This window comes from Volvox carteri (genome assembly GCF_000143455.1).
Source record: "Volvox carteri f. nagariensis unplaced genomic scaffold VOLCAscaffold_15, whole genome shotgun sequence".
Taxonomy (NCBI): domain Eukaryota; kingdom Viridiplantae; phylum Chlorophyta; class Chlorophyceae; order Chlamydomonadales; family Volvocaceae; genus Volvox; species Volvox carteri.
In genome coordinates, this window is record NW_003307558.1 from 910,419 (window position 1) to 925,435 (window position 15,017).

The 15,017-nt window shown below is 56.3% G+C and overlaps 2 protein-coding genes across 2 annotated transcripts; both read left to right on the forward strand.

Annotated features, from left to right (window-relative positions):
- The first annotated feature begins 5,755 nt into the window (after positions 1-5,755).
- On the forward strand, positions 5,756-10,728 carry sdh1 (succinate dehydrogenase subunit A, mitochondrial). Its single transcript, XM_002949586.1, has 8 exons — positions 5,756-6,096; positions 6,177-6,562; positions 6,738-7,077; positions 7,573-7,777; positions 8,522-8,747; positions 8,989-9,224; positions 9,467-9,661; positions 10,029-10,728. The coding sequence occupies exons 1-8, from the start codon at positions 5,855-5,857 to the stop codon at positions 10,122-10,124; spliced, it is 1,926 nt and encodes a 641-aa protein (XP_002949632.1). The 5' UTR covers positions 5,756-5,854; the 3' UTR covers positions 10,125-10,728.
- A 97-nt stretch (positions 10,729-10,825) lies between these two features.
- Positions 10,826-14,931, forward strand: VOLCADRAFT_109045 (uncharacterized protein). The gene is made up of 5 exons (XM_002949587.1): positions 10,826-11,161; positions 11,234-11,413; positions 12,563-12,883; positions 13,309-13,467; positions 13,735-14,931. The coding sequence occupies exons 1-5, from the start codon at positions 10,850-10,852 to the stop codon at positions 13,981-13,983; spliced, it is 1,221 nt and encodes a 406-aa protein (XP_002949633.1). The 5' UTR covers positions 10,826-10,849; the 3' UTR covers positions 13,984-14,931.
- The last annotated feature ends 86 nt before the right edge of the window (positions 14,932-15,017 follow it).

Consider the following 15,017-nt stretch of genomic DNA (forward strand, 5'->3'; position numbering starts at 1 on the left):
GGCACATGTCGACGCGTGGTGTGATTTGTGGGCTTCATTGCCATGGGGCTGATCCTTGAGTAGTTAGTACGTTAGTAACTCCCTGCTCGACGGCGGACAAGAGTTGGCGGTTTGGGTTCGGGCTTCCTACCACTGGGTGGGAAGGTCTAGACAGCAGCTGCGGCACGGCACGTCATCTTTCGTTGGGAGGCTGAGGACACGAGGGCCAGTCTGTTTCAGGAATGAAGTAGCGGACGGCAGGGACATTAGACTTTGGCGGTTTGCGCGAGCAGATGGACGATCGCTTGTTGTATTCGTCAACTAGCATCAAGCGTATTGCAGTCGTCACGTGTTGCATAATCGCCAGTTCGGTATACCGGCGTCCCAAGGATAGGCAAAGGTTAAGATATTCTACTGTAATCCCACCCCGTTTCGTCTTCAGCAGCTCCTCATAGGTGTCCACTCGGCATGTTAATAATAAACTGTCTGCACGGCACCAAGGCAACGTTACATAAGGCACTATTAAGCCTACATGCGAAGCCCCACACATGTGCCACATACGGCGCTGGTAACATCGGGCCCTGGGAGCCGTTACAAGGACATAAATCAAACGAGTAACCATCATAACCAACTCCACAGCTGGTCCCCTATCCTCCGCCCTTGAGCGCCGTCTAGCGGCGTTTGCTTGGCTGCACGATGTGTACGGCCCATGCCATGTGGGAACGGCCTTTTTGCACACACTCGCCTTGCACACACACACACGTGCCACTTCATGCCTCGCAAATAGCACCCAATCGCTCCTTCCAGTGCCCAATGCCGCCACTCGATGCAGCCCGGTGCCTTTGCAACACACAACAATTGCAGCGCGACACGGACAACCAGCCCAAGCACAAACAGACGCACAACGGTAACAGTAGACAAGCCTTCCAAACGTAACAAACTTACTACCTACATTGCAGACTGAGACCAGTGCTCCAGCGCGGCACCGGCAACCAAAGGCCCCTTGTTCTAAAGCCCTCACGGTTCTCGTCCCACAGCGGCTCAGGCCCCAAATGGTTCACCGGGAATCGGCCCTCTCTACCGGGACTATCACAACCCCACCAGAAACCCATTTCACCAATCCCAAGGTGCAGCACCCCTCCTCGCCCGCTGCTATACCAATGCCCCTTTACGACTGCCGCGTAAACTTGAACTTAGGTTTGTTAAGCGAGAAGAGCTCCTCCTCGCCTCCAGCGCGATCCTTCTGCATCTTGCGGAAGCGGTTCAGCAGGAAGCCAGGCACCAACTTGTCCACGATGCCCTCCTCGTACGCCTCCTTGACCGAAAAGTACCTGAGGCGGCGCGGCCAGAAGAAGCAGCCGAGGCAGCTGGAATAAGAACCGCCCACGGGCGCTCTCCAGCTTATACAGCGCACCCACAAGGGTGCAAGCTAAGCAGCAAGGGCATTGGTGGGAGACGGCCCAACATCCCCGCACGACGAACTGCGCCCCAGTGTGGAGGGGTAGCGGCGTCCATCATCCCTTAATCGCTTCAGGACCGCCTCAGACCAGAAGCTGCATTAGAGTTTGGAGGTCGAGGTTTACCACCCACCGCGCCCCCATCACCATCAACATATCTGCAAGAGATGGGCTAGAAAACCTTCGCTAGGAAAGACGGAGAAGTGCCGCCCAACCCCCTCCGCTATCCTCTCCCCGCCTTCTTCCATTTGCCCTTTTGATTTTCCCCCGCAGCCTTGCGAGCCACCTTACCGCTTGCGCGACAAGTACTGTTTCTGGCAAGTCTCCAGGTCCTTGCCCGTGGACCTCGCCAGGATGGCCGCATAGTACTTGGTGGCGTACTCCAGCTCGTGAGCCTGAAGCTGTGCATCGACCGTCTGACCGAACACCCGGTTCATGACGGGCGGTGCGGTGGAGATCTTGGCGTGCGGGAACGTGTACCTTCGGGCCGGGTTGGGTGTGCGTGAAGGAGGACCAGGGGAGAGGGTCATGGGTGTGGATGGATGGGCGCTTGAGGCGCGAATTCACAATGGTACGCGAACAAACACTTCTTGACGACAGATTTACAATACACGAGGAAAAATTCAGAAGGGAGCGGGGCGGTGCAGAACAAGCGTGGAAAGTGTTGGGTAATGTTGAAAGAGCAACAGGGAGAACGAGGATAAAGTATACTTGCCTACCAACGATGAAGCCTAGCTGCCCCCCAACTGCACACTGTCCTCTTACGCATCATTCATGGGGCCGCATCCAACACCGGCCTAGCCCTGAGCAAAGCAGGGGCGCCCGTTCCCCCCAACCTGGACTTCCGGGCCTCAGGTGGGCACACCCTGCTCCAGACCCGGCGGCCACCAGGTCGAATACCCGCTGCATTTCCCGACAACTGGTCGTTGGTCCCATACCCGAGGGAGACCCGCGAGGCCCGCGCGGGTATAGTTTGCTAGCTGGGTCCCGGGCCCCCAACTCATGAGCATACCATGACCTAGCCTACGAATGTCCACCAGCCGGCGGAACCCCAGGCCGGCACCTGGCGTCCCGCTAGCCATTTTTCACGAGCCATCCCGCCCACACCTCCTGCCAATGCGGCCAAGTCCGGCCTGTGAGCAAACCCTCTAGCTACCCCGGTACACCCTTTTTAAAGGCATCCCGCCCGGGGTTCGAGGAGCTCCAACACAGGAAGAAGTTCTTAGGGCGCCCAGCCCGCCCGCCCAGCCTGTCCCACTCTCCTGGACGCCAGTAGAAATCTTTAAATCCCCCCTAAGGACTAGGATTCAGTCGCTATTGGCCAGGGGCTCTGAGGCCCGCCCTAACTTGTCACACTCCCCACGGCACCCACGCGAAGCCTGCCATGTGCCGTTTGGCGGTATGGGGCCCCGGCAAAATGGAATATGAATCCAGCCCTATTAGCTGAATCCATTCTCAATCCCCTAAGAGCTGGATCCGGGATCTAGGAAGTCATTGGACTTCCTCCACGAGATCTGTGTGTCATGCCGTACCATGCTATTTACTGCCACGATGGTGCTGGCATTAGCTTTAAGTGCTTAACCGGGGCGCGTCCCAACGCAACAGTGGCCGTGCTGCGCATCCCTTAGGTCGGTTTAGCACCCTCTCAAAGCAAAGAGCACCGTCCCGGCGATCTCGCTTTATGCATCCCTTGGCGCTGCTGCACAGCCAGCATAGACGCAGGCTGGGACGCGGAGGAGCCTGCTGAGGTGCTCCAGCAGTTGCTGCTGCTCTGCTGCTGCTGGTAATGGTGGTACAGGAGCTCCAAAAAGACATAAACAAAGGGATTTCCCTGTTAAACTATTCACTCCGCCGTCAGGCCTCTAGGCCTCAGGAGTTGCCTCACGCCGCTGAGCCATTACAGCTGAAAGCACCTCTCATTCACCAAGCACAATTCCGTCCCCAATCTAGGAGTCCCACAATGCTTTTGGTTATTCGCTAACTCTCTTGTAATACACACACTTCGCCTCAATACCCTCCCCCTCCCCCTGCCCCGTCGTTAAGGTCTTCCTCCCTTTCCGGGAACCCTTCCAAGCCGTCCCAGGAACAGAATTCGCCAACACAACCTTGCGCTGTTTTCCTTCCTACAATACGCGATGATTCCACCCAACCCACTTACCCGCCTCACCGCACCTCCCGGAACCCCTTTCCCACCTGTGCCCTTTTTGCCCCGCTGACAGCAGCACGGCCGCCTGGTTCTGCGCCTTCCACGTGACCCCCGTGTACAGAGGTGCCCGCGTGAAGCCCAACGCCGCCCAAATGGCGTAAAATTCATTATCCGCGCTAATGGCCTGCCCCTTATCGTTGATGCAGCCCGTCGAGTTCAGGTAGACGTAGATAGGTCGCTGCCGGTTGCGGTCATCAAAGTCCAGGTAGTAACACTGCGCCACCACCAGCTCGGTGACCGAAGGCAGGAACTGCGGCAAGGGGAGCACGGGGGGAAGGCAGGGGGTAAAGGAAGAAACGATGCGGCGGCGAGTGCTCAACGGCGAATGTGCACTATCGGGCGGGGTGGACGTGAAAAGCAATCAAGGTAAAGCGCATGACGCCAACAGCGGGGTCATGTCGTTGGGTGAGAATATTAAGGGACATTGGCCCGAGCAAGGGGGGGAACGACATTCAGTTAGAACGTGTGACCGCCAACTCAGGCTTCCAGTGCGTGGCGGATGTAATCGCACCCCGTTCACGTGGCTCCAATGATGATGCATGATGGGATGAGATCAGGTTGGAGACTCCTGTTGATGTGCGGCCCGTACACCTATCGCCGCTTGCCCTTAACGAAGGGGAACCATCACGGCTCTTCCTTTAGAACGGACATAGACATGGCCCATTTGCATCTCCCTGTCGCACGCCATGGGCATCTACTCCTTGCTAAGGTCATTACAAGCAATGTGGGTTTCAATTATAGAAGACCGAGCCCTAGGGTGGTACGCAGCCTAGTGCATATCATTTTGATGCTTCGTCCATGCATCATATCATCATGCACCCGTTTCAACTTGTCCCGCCAGCTCTCCAAATGTTAAGGCATTAAAACTGCATCCCCGCTCGCGGTGCGCCCTGCCCATGCTGCTGTCGGTCGCCTTACTGCCGTAACTGTCTCAACCCTGATGACGTCCAAACGAATGGCGGCGCTGGGCACCAGACAACTACAGGCCAAAGTGCCTATGTAGGCCGTGCTCCAAAACAAGGGACCACGGCGCCTGGCTCGCATCGTGCCTATCATAGATTGTTCTCCAAGCCTTTAGTGCGGGCTACTTGATGAGAGTGGGGCCATAAGCGTACGGACAGACCGGCGCGTCACCTAACGCATTCGCCACCATGCACGCCGATAACGGCCTTGTGCGGAGGCCTTACCGGCATGCTAATGTAGATGACGCGCTGCTGCAGCAGAAGAGACGGGAGGTCCGGTGGGTTCCCAAAGCGCTCTGCCTCCGGCAAGAAAATGGGCCTGCCTTCCGGATAGTTTGGATACTCCCCATATGCTGCGCGTGGCGAGCTGTAACCCCTCCCGCGGTAGCTTCCGCCTGCCATGTTCGTGACGCTGTATCCGAACTGCTCCGGCTGGAATTTCTCGCCGCGCAAATATGCTTTTGATGATAGCGTTTTCTGCAGGAAATGCAAAGGATAAGACGTAGACGAACGTTAACGAAAAGGCCTCTTGCGGCGCGGACTCCACCCACGGCAGGATACATACCGGGTCCGGCAAGTCTGTGCGCGGTCCAGCGAGACCAAGAGCCCGAATCTGTTTTTCAGATAGCCCAAAGGATGCTTCTCTCTGATCCTGCTCCAGCGCTGGGTTGGACGTCGACGCCTGCTCCTCCTCCTGCTGCTGCGGCCCGGGTGCGAACCACTCATATTGCTGGCTGAGCCTGCTTGTTAGTTGATAGTATTCGGCATCCCCGTCGCTAAACTCTGCGGTGGGCCCAAAAGTACGCCAATTGTTGTTCACCGCAACTTGGCGTCCTCGCCGACGCAAGGCTGGCGCTGCCACGGGCGCTGGCGCAAAGTGCACAGGAACAGCGGTTCGCAGCTTAGGTGCTCGGAACGCCAAAAGGGACTGCATGTTGCTTCCGCCCAAAGCACAAAGTAGCCCTTGTCAAGATGCTAACCACCTCCCTATCTATCCACCTTAACACTAAAATCTGACACGAGTACTGAGGTACAATACAGAACTTTTCGCATGAAGTGTGGATGCAACAAAAGAGGAGAAGTAGAATCTCTCCGGAACCAGAATGTTGTAAGGCCAAGCACAACTGAAACTTGGATTACTTGTCGAGCTAAGAGTGGAGTAACGACAAGGCTTGCTGCGCCTTCACTTTAGACTTGCCATATCTAGCCCTGGAAAACAATTATTAGGGTGTTTCGGAAGGCTGCGCGCAATGTCGGTACTAGCTAAGCTTCTGACCGGCACAGCTGCCAAAGCGCAGTCTACGCAATTAGGATTGCTTGGACAGCGGTCAATCTTGGCTACAGCCCAGCAAACAGCACTGCCGGAGTTGCGGGGGTACGCTTCCCAGACCTATCCCGTTATCGACCACCAATATGACGCTGTGGTGGTCGGTGCTGGTGGAGCTGGCTTACGCGCTGCTGTTGGGCTGTCGGAGCTCGGCTTCAAGACAGCGTAAGTATGAGCGCCGGAAGCTGATTCATGCGGACAGTCGGTTGCCACGTTGACAATGTCGGTTTGCCACCGCTGCGTAGGTGCGTTACGAAATTGTTTCCCACGCGCTCTCACACGGTAGCAGCTCAGGGTGGCATCAATGCCGCTCTGGGCAACATGACGGAAGACGATTGGCGCTGGCACGCTTACGACACAGTTAAGGGCAGCGACTGGCTTGGCGACCAGGATGCTATTCATTACATGTGCCGTGAAGCACCAAAGGCAGTTATCGAGCTGGAGAACTACGGCCTGCCCTTTTCGCGCACCGAAGATGGAAAGATTTACCAGCGCGCCTTCGGAGGCCAAAGCCTTGACTTTGGCAAGGGTGGACAGGCGTATCGTTGTGCTTGCGCTGCGGATCGTACAGGACACGCCATGCTTCACACCCTCTATGGAATGGCGATGAAGCACAACATTCAGTTTTTCGGTGAGCAGTTTTTCGGCTGGACCTTTTCCAGCTGGGCCTCGCTCAACTGACTGTTCTGTTCCGTTAAAACTTAAGTTACCGTATACAGTCCATGCGCGAACCTGCTGTAGCGGCGCGCGAACCTGGCCGTCGCATGACCGTCGCAATCGAACGGACGCACCTTTCCCCTTTGCAGTTGAGTACTTCGCCCTGGATCTTATGATGGACTCGGACGGCGCCTGTCGGGGCATCATGGCGCTGTGCATGGAGGACGGCACCATCCACCGCTTCCAAGCTCACCAGACCGTCCTCGCTACGGGCGGGTACGGCCGCGCTTACTTCTCCGCCACCTCGGCTCATACCTGCACCGGCGACGGTGGTGGCATGGTTGCCCGTGCTGGCCTGCCTCTCCAGGACCTGGAGTTCGTGCAGTTCCACCCCACCGGCATTTACGGCGCGGGCTGTCTTATCACGGAGGGCTGCCGTGGCGAGGGCGGCATCTTGCGCAACAGCGAGGGCGAGCGCTTCATGGAGCGGTGCGTGATGGCCTTCTGCTCCGTAATTCTGTTCCCGCGCTGTCCAAAGCTTACCCGTAGCATAGATCCAAGTTTAAGCCAATAGCAATCCAAGGATTCAGGCGAGACGATGTAGCTGGCTGTTCATGTAATGTTGCCTGCTTTGCCATGGGTCTCAGCCACCGGAGCTGTAATCTAGCAACTTTTGTTGGGCCAGCTACAGTGTTTGCCAGCCATGGTGAGCGGCGCCCCAGCATGTGGAATCGGTAGGAGGCGGGATAAACAATCTGTTGGACGAAGTATTGGACGGGATGGAACAATGGCAGATAGCAGCAGTCGCTGACAGTGGCGACAGGGCCTCCTGCCACCTACTAAACAGGGCTTTACGTGGCAGCAAATTTAATCGCTTTCTCTTGCGCATGGTTTCAGCCCAGATTGCAATGCCTCCTACGCAATCCGCATCCTGCTGCCGGTGTCCTTACCCTCCTGTCAATGCTTTGGCTCTTGTCACCGCAGCTATGCACCTACAGCCAAGGACTTGGCGTCTCGTGACGTGGTGTCCCGCTCAATGACCATTGAAATTCGGGAGGGCCGGGGTTGTGGTCCGGAGAAGGATCACATCTACCTGCACCTGAACCACTTGCCGCCGGAGCTGCTGGCGGAGCGACTGCCTGGTATCAGTGAAACGGCTGCTATCTTCGCGGGCGTCGACGTCACCAAGGTGGGCGGCTGGGTTATGGAAAGCATGGGGGATGGGATGCAGATGGGAAGAGAGGGCAGGCGGATTTAGTAAGGCTGGGTCCTGCGACAGCATTTTGGCATTCCACAGGTGAAGGGATTCCGCATGCTTCCTATAACGAGACGAGTCAAAGCAGTTACTGAATTCGTTCAGGGACGGGCAGCCTATCCTTGAGTGGGGCTCGTGGCATTGCCGCAGCGTAACACCCATGCTGGCGCTCTATCTGTATGGTGGGACATCACGAATTTGTGGGGTCACAAAAGCACTGTTCTGCATGCAGCCCGGTAGGGATGCCTCGCAAGTACGGTTTGTGGTATATGTGAAAAATGCTACAATGTGGGCGATGTGCGGACTTAAAGCCCAGTCATCATGCTGGTTCCATGCAGCGTGGTGCGACCCGTCTGGGCTGGCCAACCCAGCCCCTGGAGCGGTCGGGAAAATTTGAACCCACAGTGGGGGGTTTCACGTGAATGGAGAAGCCCAGAGCGGTTCTGGTGGACGGAAGCTAAGTCTAACTCAGCGCAGCTTGGGGGCCCTCTTAGCATCTCTAGCTGGCGGCAAAGCATCTAACTTCAGGAATGGCAGGACAAGCGAGCTTAAAGTGCCCGGCAGGCTGACAATGCCTCTTTTGACTTTGGGTTGCATAGGCGCATACGGCTGCTAAGACGGGCGCCACTTAAAGCCCTGATATCTCCTGCCCGTTCGCTCCATGTTGTGCCGCCGCAGGAGCCCATCCCGGTGCTGCCCACGGTTCACTACAACATGGGGGGCATACCGACCAACTACATGGGCGAGGTGCTGGCTCCCACCAAGGAAAACCCGGACAAGGTGGTGCCCGGGCTGTTTGCCGCGGGAGAGGCAGCCTGCGCGTCCGTACACGGCGCGAACCGCCTGGGCGCCAACTCGCTGCTGGACATTGTGGTCTTTGGACGCGCATGCGCCAACCGCGTTGGTACGTCCGTGGTTATGAGAAATTGTTACCCGATCCGTTGCGATTTGGAGAGTATTGGCTATTTTGAAGCAGAGGGCTTTCAGATTGTGGTTGGGGTTACGCATGGGAGGCAAACTGTAAAGGGCCCAGAAGGCCAGAGCTGGGTACCGTGGAGCATGTGGGCTCTTAACCCATCCGCTACGCCGTCCGCCGGTTTGTCTCTTTCCGTTCCTTACCGCCTCCCTTCGTTCATCGGCTGCAGGCGAGATTATGAAGCCCAACACACCGCACAAACCGCTACCAGCAAGCGCCGGTGAGCACGCTATCGCGCGACTGGACAAGCTGCGGAACGCCAAGGGCAATTTGCGCACCGCGGAAATCCGGCGCAACATGCAGAAGGTGATGCAGAACAACGCGGCAGTGTTCCGTACCCAGGAGACGTTGGCGGAGGGCTGCAAGCTGATTGACGAATGCGCCGCATCGTTCTCAGACGTCAAGGTGTGTGCACTCTTGATTTTGCATGGTTGATGGCACGAAAGAAGTCACACTGCGTGGACAATGATATCATGGGTCATGCATGTGTGCTCGCATCCATGATATGCAGCAACCCCCCACCATTGGCGATGATATTGTTTCGTCTTGCTGCCATTCCATCCCACCACGCGACCATCCACCCTCAGTTCTGCGGGCGAATATGTTCATCTCCGTGTCACATGGCGTTGCTGCCACTGCCTCTGCAGGTGACGGACCGGGGTCTAGTTTGGAACACGGATCTAGTCGAGACCTTGGAGCTAGAGAATCTGCTGCTCAACGCTGCCATCACCATGCACGGTGCAGAACAGCGCAAGGAGAGCCGCGGAGCACACGCGCGCGAGGACTTTACCGAGCGCGACGACGCCAAGTGGCTCAAGCACACGCTTGGCTACATGCCGTCGGTAAGTTTGTTCACCTTCGCCAGCCACCTATTCCATCCGTATGCGCACCTTCTGCCTCTGGCGGACACCCCCGCGGCGACCTCACCCTTTGCTGAAGGCGCTGTAATAATGTGTGCTGCCCGTGCTGCCGTCCCGATGCAGCCCCGTCGCCAAGGAGCCCCAAGGGCCAAAAAGGGTTGACCGAAAGAACAATATCCCGTTACCGTACATATGTTACGCCCTGAACACCTGGATAGTTATGGGTCACCATAGCATTTGGGGGCTTGACAACTTGCGTGCCCTAGCTGGCCCTACGGCCTTGAAGACCAGTGAGCTTCGGTAGATGAATTTTTGTTTTTTCTTGATCGCCCTGTGTCGCTATGTGCAGGTCGAAAACAAGGTTAGCATCTCGTACCGCCCCGTACACATGCAGCCGCTGAGTGAGGAGATGCCGTACATTCCTCCGAAGGCCCGCGTGTACTGAGCGAAGCGGACATAGAGTTGTCAACGTCTGGCTATCTGGAAGAAGCTAGGGGCAGGGTCCAGGAGTCAAAAGCTTAACTATTCGGGCCAGGGTTCTTGGGAAAGCGGGGCGTAGAGGTATATGCATGGGTTGGGCCTTACAGAGAGCGCCAGGTCAGGAGTCTTTCGGCTGTAATACAGGATATGCTGCAAGGCAAGGCCTGCTGCTGGTTTGGTTTACTGCGTCTCGAAGGAAACGTTTGCTTTGACCTCGTAGAAAACTTCTTCGAGTCTTCATTCGCCCTTTGATAAACGCGTGACACAAAAAAACTCTCCTGTCTCTCGGTCCTACAAAAATAGTTTAAGAGGTTCATGCTGCTGTAGAGTTACGTGGGATGCTTAGCGCCGGTAGCCGTTCGCGCGTGCAGGACGGTCTCCCTAAAGATTCCGTGTTTTCTAGTTAATGCCTTAGTTATTGCAAAAGGTCCTGTTGATGAGGGAGCCGTTTAGCCGGCATCGCGGGAAAGTCGTTGCCGGTATCGGTGTCGGTGTTAAAGACGGGACTGCCCAAGCTATGAGCTGTTACAAGGTGTTTGCATCACGCAATATGTGTAAATATAAGCTTCAAATACTTTTTGCTTAAAGTCGCGTACTGTACGGACAGTCTCAATCGCGCCGAAAGTCGTCCTAACAGGATGGCTGCTGCATGCTTGCATCCGATAGCAAAAGCTACATATCTGCAACCTGATGCGCTCATATCTGCCGAGTTCTCACCATCGCTCTAAACCATTACAGCGGTCTTCTTTATTGAACCATCGGTCTGTGGCATCCTTGTCTTCCGTCTTGCGGGGCCTGGGAGCGCGTAGCGAGGGGCCGCGAGGCCGCCTTGCCTCCGTGCCACAGGCTGTGATGGCACAACGATATTCGAAGGCATACCGCAGCAAGGACGGTGCCCCGTCTGTGGCCCGTGTGCATTCGGACGTCTGCGAGAAGGCCCCTCCAGAATACAGTGCTTATGAACAGTTAAAAATAAGCTGGGGTGATCAAGACAACTATGAGGCAGGTTTTCCATAGGGTGTTTGTTCTGATGCCTTGGCAAACTTGGGCAACCGGTATGCGCCCTCGCCTCAGGTGGTTCGCAAGGTTGGGCGGGGCAAATACAGCGAGGTGTTTGAGGGCGTCAACGTCGTAAATGGCGCAAAGTGTATCATAAAGATACTCAAGCCCGTCAAGAAGAAGAAGGTCCTGCGCGAGATTAAAATCCTGCAGAACATCACAGGAGGCCCCTGCATCATCAAGCTCCTGGACGTGGTGCGTCGAGTTTCGGCTGGGGGGAAAAGGGAAGGACCACGGGCAGGGATACTGCTGGGTTCGTGTTAAGCCATTCTGTCTGTTCATCGACGGAGCACATGGAGCATGGAGAGCAGGCGAGGGCGCAGTTGCGTCCACGGCTTGCCAGCTTTCGGCGCAGCTCGGGGCAGAGGGGTAAGAAACATTCTGCTACAGCAGGAGCAGGCTCGCGTAATGAGCTGCATCAGAACTGAGCCTCGAGTGGTGCTCGCCAGCAAGTTTGTTAGGGGTAGGGAAGCCAACAACGCTAAGCCCTATTGCACTTCTCACCCAGCGTGTCTGGCCAAGCGGTGCGGTTGGCGCTCCAAGTGACGGCACCGCGACCGTATGTGTGGATCTCGGCTTTGCCTCACGTTATGCGAGGAGGTAATTTTGGGAGTCACACCGAAGCCACCACATCGCATCACACTGTGCCCTTTTGCTGATGGAGCCTGCAAAGTGTGCGAAAGCGGAGAGCAGACCGCCCCAGAGCGTGTGTGCCCTCGTTGCTGTCGGGATCGCAACCAGCAGCCCTAGGATTGGGTTCGATGTGACTCCGACCGTTCTGCGAGGAACCGGGTCTTGCGCCACCGAATCAACTTTCGGCGGTGCTGTATCTACATACGGCGCTTTGACTTGTCAAATGGTCGTACAGCGCTGCGCATGGTGTTTGGGTTGTTGGGGTAATCCCCATCTGTACGCGGGTAGGTGGGTCGAGGCCACCGGGTCAAGGTCTCTGGATAGCAACAGCCCAGCAGAATGCCACGACGGTTCGCGGTTTAGGAATGTGCAAAAAATGTGGCTCCAACTCACGTGAAGGCCGAACGGTACCTGTTACAGGCTGACGGAGTCCCGATGAGGGGAGGAGGTTAGTCGGGGCATCGGCTTGTGTAAGGACGGTTCGGCCGCCTGGAAATTAGGCGCCTGAATCCTATGATGATCACACTACAACGTCGCAACAATTCACGTGTAATTACAAGGAGGCGGCAGGAAACGAGGACGTTCTGAGACAGGATGACTGAGTCAATAAGCCCTTCTGCCGTATTCTTCATGGGCTCTTTCCTGCCGCGCTCTTCCGCATTTCACGCACACACACTTTCTCCTTCCCGCCCTCCCATTTTATGCCTCCAGGTGCGTGATCCCGAGTCGAAGACCCCCAGCCTCATCTTCGAATACGTCAACAACCAGGACTTCAAGGTGCTGTACCCCACCCTCACCGACATAGACATCCGCTTCTACATGTACGAGCTGCTTAAGGCCTTGGACTACGCACATGCGCACGGCATTATGCACCGCGACGTGAAACCGCACAATGTCATGATCGACCACACCAAGCGCCAGCTCCGGCTCATAGACTGGGGCCTAGCGGAGTTCTATCACCCGGGTCGCGAGTACAATGTGCGTGTAGCGTCCAGGTACTACAAGGGGCCGGAGCTGCTGGTGGACTTACAGGTGGGAAGAAGGAGATGGGAATAAGTTGAAAGGGAGAGGCAGGAGATTTTATATGGGATCCCCAGGAGCAATACTTACCAAAGTAAACGGACTACCTTGTGATGACCAACCGAAGGAAAGCTGTTACTGCCGCACCGCCACTGGCATGCAACGACACCATGCAACGTATCGAACGAAGGAAAGTATCTCACGAGTTGATGTTATCATAAAGGAGGTTAGAGAAGGACGCCGGATGGGAAAAGGAGCATGCAGCAAAGCGAAGAAAGATAATCCACGGTAAGCCTGTGGGGACGGATGTTCATACGGATGAGGCAGACGGGCTGTCCTGTCATAGGACTTTGCCACGATTGCCCGTGAACTCGCGCTGTTATGCTCCCGCGCACCCAGCAACCCATGACTCCAGCTGCTCGTCCCCTGACCTCCAGATCTACGATTACTCTCTGGACATGTGGAGCCTGGGCTGCATGCTGGCCGCAATCATCTTCAGGAAGGATCCATTCTTCTGCGGCCACGACAACTACGACCAGCTGGTCAAGATTGCTCGAGTGCTCGGTACTGAAGATCTGTACGCGTATCTGCAAAAGGTGCGTTTTTGCCGAAGCGGAGACCGGGTAAGGAGAGTGGCAATTGTTAAAAAACGCGGCATTTGATAAGTGTGCCCAAACTGTAACTTTACCGATGGTTCTGCTGTCTTGCTGGTGGGAGATCGTGGCCCATTAGATCTTGGGGGGAGATACCAGCCTAGAGAAATGTAATATCAACCCTGGCCTCGCGTCACGTCTTCATCCCCTCCGCGCCCTCGGCCGTAATCTGTGATACCAACCACGTCGCATCCGGTTGCCGTACGATAGTACGGTATTGTACTGGATCCGCAATTGGAGGCACTGGTGGGCACACACTCGAAGAAGCCTTGGAGCCGCTTTGTAAACGCAGACAATCAGCACCTGGTGTCTCCGGAGGCTATTGACTTCATCGACAAGCTTCTGCGCTACGACCACCAGGAGAGGCTCACGTGCACCGAGGCGCAGGCGCATCCCTACCTGTTGCCTATCCGGGCAGCGGAGGCAGCTAACGCTGTGGGTGGCAGCGGCAGCGGCTAGGGAATGCTCGTAGGGGACGTAGGTCGAGGGTCTTTAGGTGTGCGCGTGTGTGGTGTTGTCAGCAGAGAGGCATGCATATGTGCTGTTTCGGGTGGTTGCAATTGCTGGTGTCTGTCTGCATTGCGTCATGGGAACTTCAGAGGTGAACGCGACAACGGCGCAGCGGAAAGGTGTCCAGGGGTGAATAGGTCGGATGGCAGGAAAAAGGCGGTCATGGGTGGTGCCAGGGTCCAGATGCCACGGTATGGGCTTTGAGCCCGTGCCTGGCCACTTTTGCTACGACTCATGGTACTTTACGTTGCCCGGAGCTCACACCGTGGTCGAGGCTAGAGCCGAAGTGCGGATGCAACATGGTTCAACTCACCAGCGCAGCTGACTCGAGATGGCAAGGATAGTGTAGTGTGCACTTAGGTCAGTGAAAATGCAAGATTGGTGACACGCAAGATGTGTGCATGATGGACTTCTTGGGTTTGATGGCTCTGCAGCACTACGGCCTTGGGCCACTGTAGTTTGCAGATGTGGCTTGCCTGGAGCTGCACCTGAGAGAAGAGGGCCAGGCGGTCCAGCGGGGTCTAGCTCGAATTGCTGTCCGCCACAGGGCACTTGGATTCGTGTGCAGACTGGGCCCGGCAACCAGTGGGATTACGGCATGCTATTTGCTGCAAGGCTTACCCTGGCGTCGCTGCGCAAGCGAGTGTCTTGTCTGCGCTTTGTTAAGAGCAGTGCACATCGATGTGGTGGGTAGTAAGGAAGAAGTCAACTCATGGGCAGCAATCCGTACGTCGCACAGCGTTCTGTGTGTCGTGCCGTCGCTCTCACCCATGGCAGATGCAGGGGATATTGCCCGTGCGTTTGCTGCTGCAGTTCGGCTGCTGTTCCGGGAAATCGGGGTGCAGGGAAAGTGCCGATCCCATGAGGCTCCAAACGGGACTGTGTACGTGTCTTGGCACTGGTTGGAAAAGGGCCCATTTCCGATGTGGCCTTGCCTGGCGCTGGGCTTCGTCCGCGCTAACTCCGCGTCATCTCAACCACAC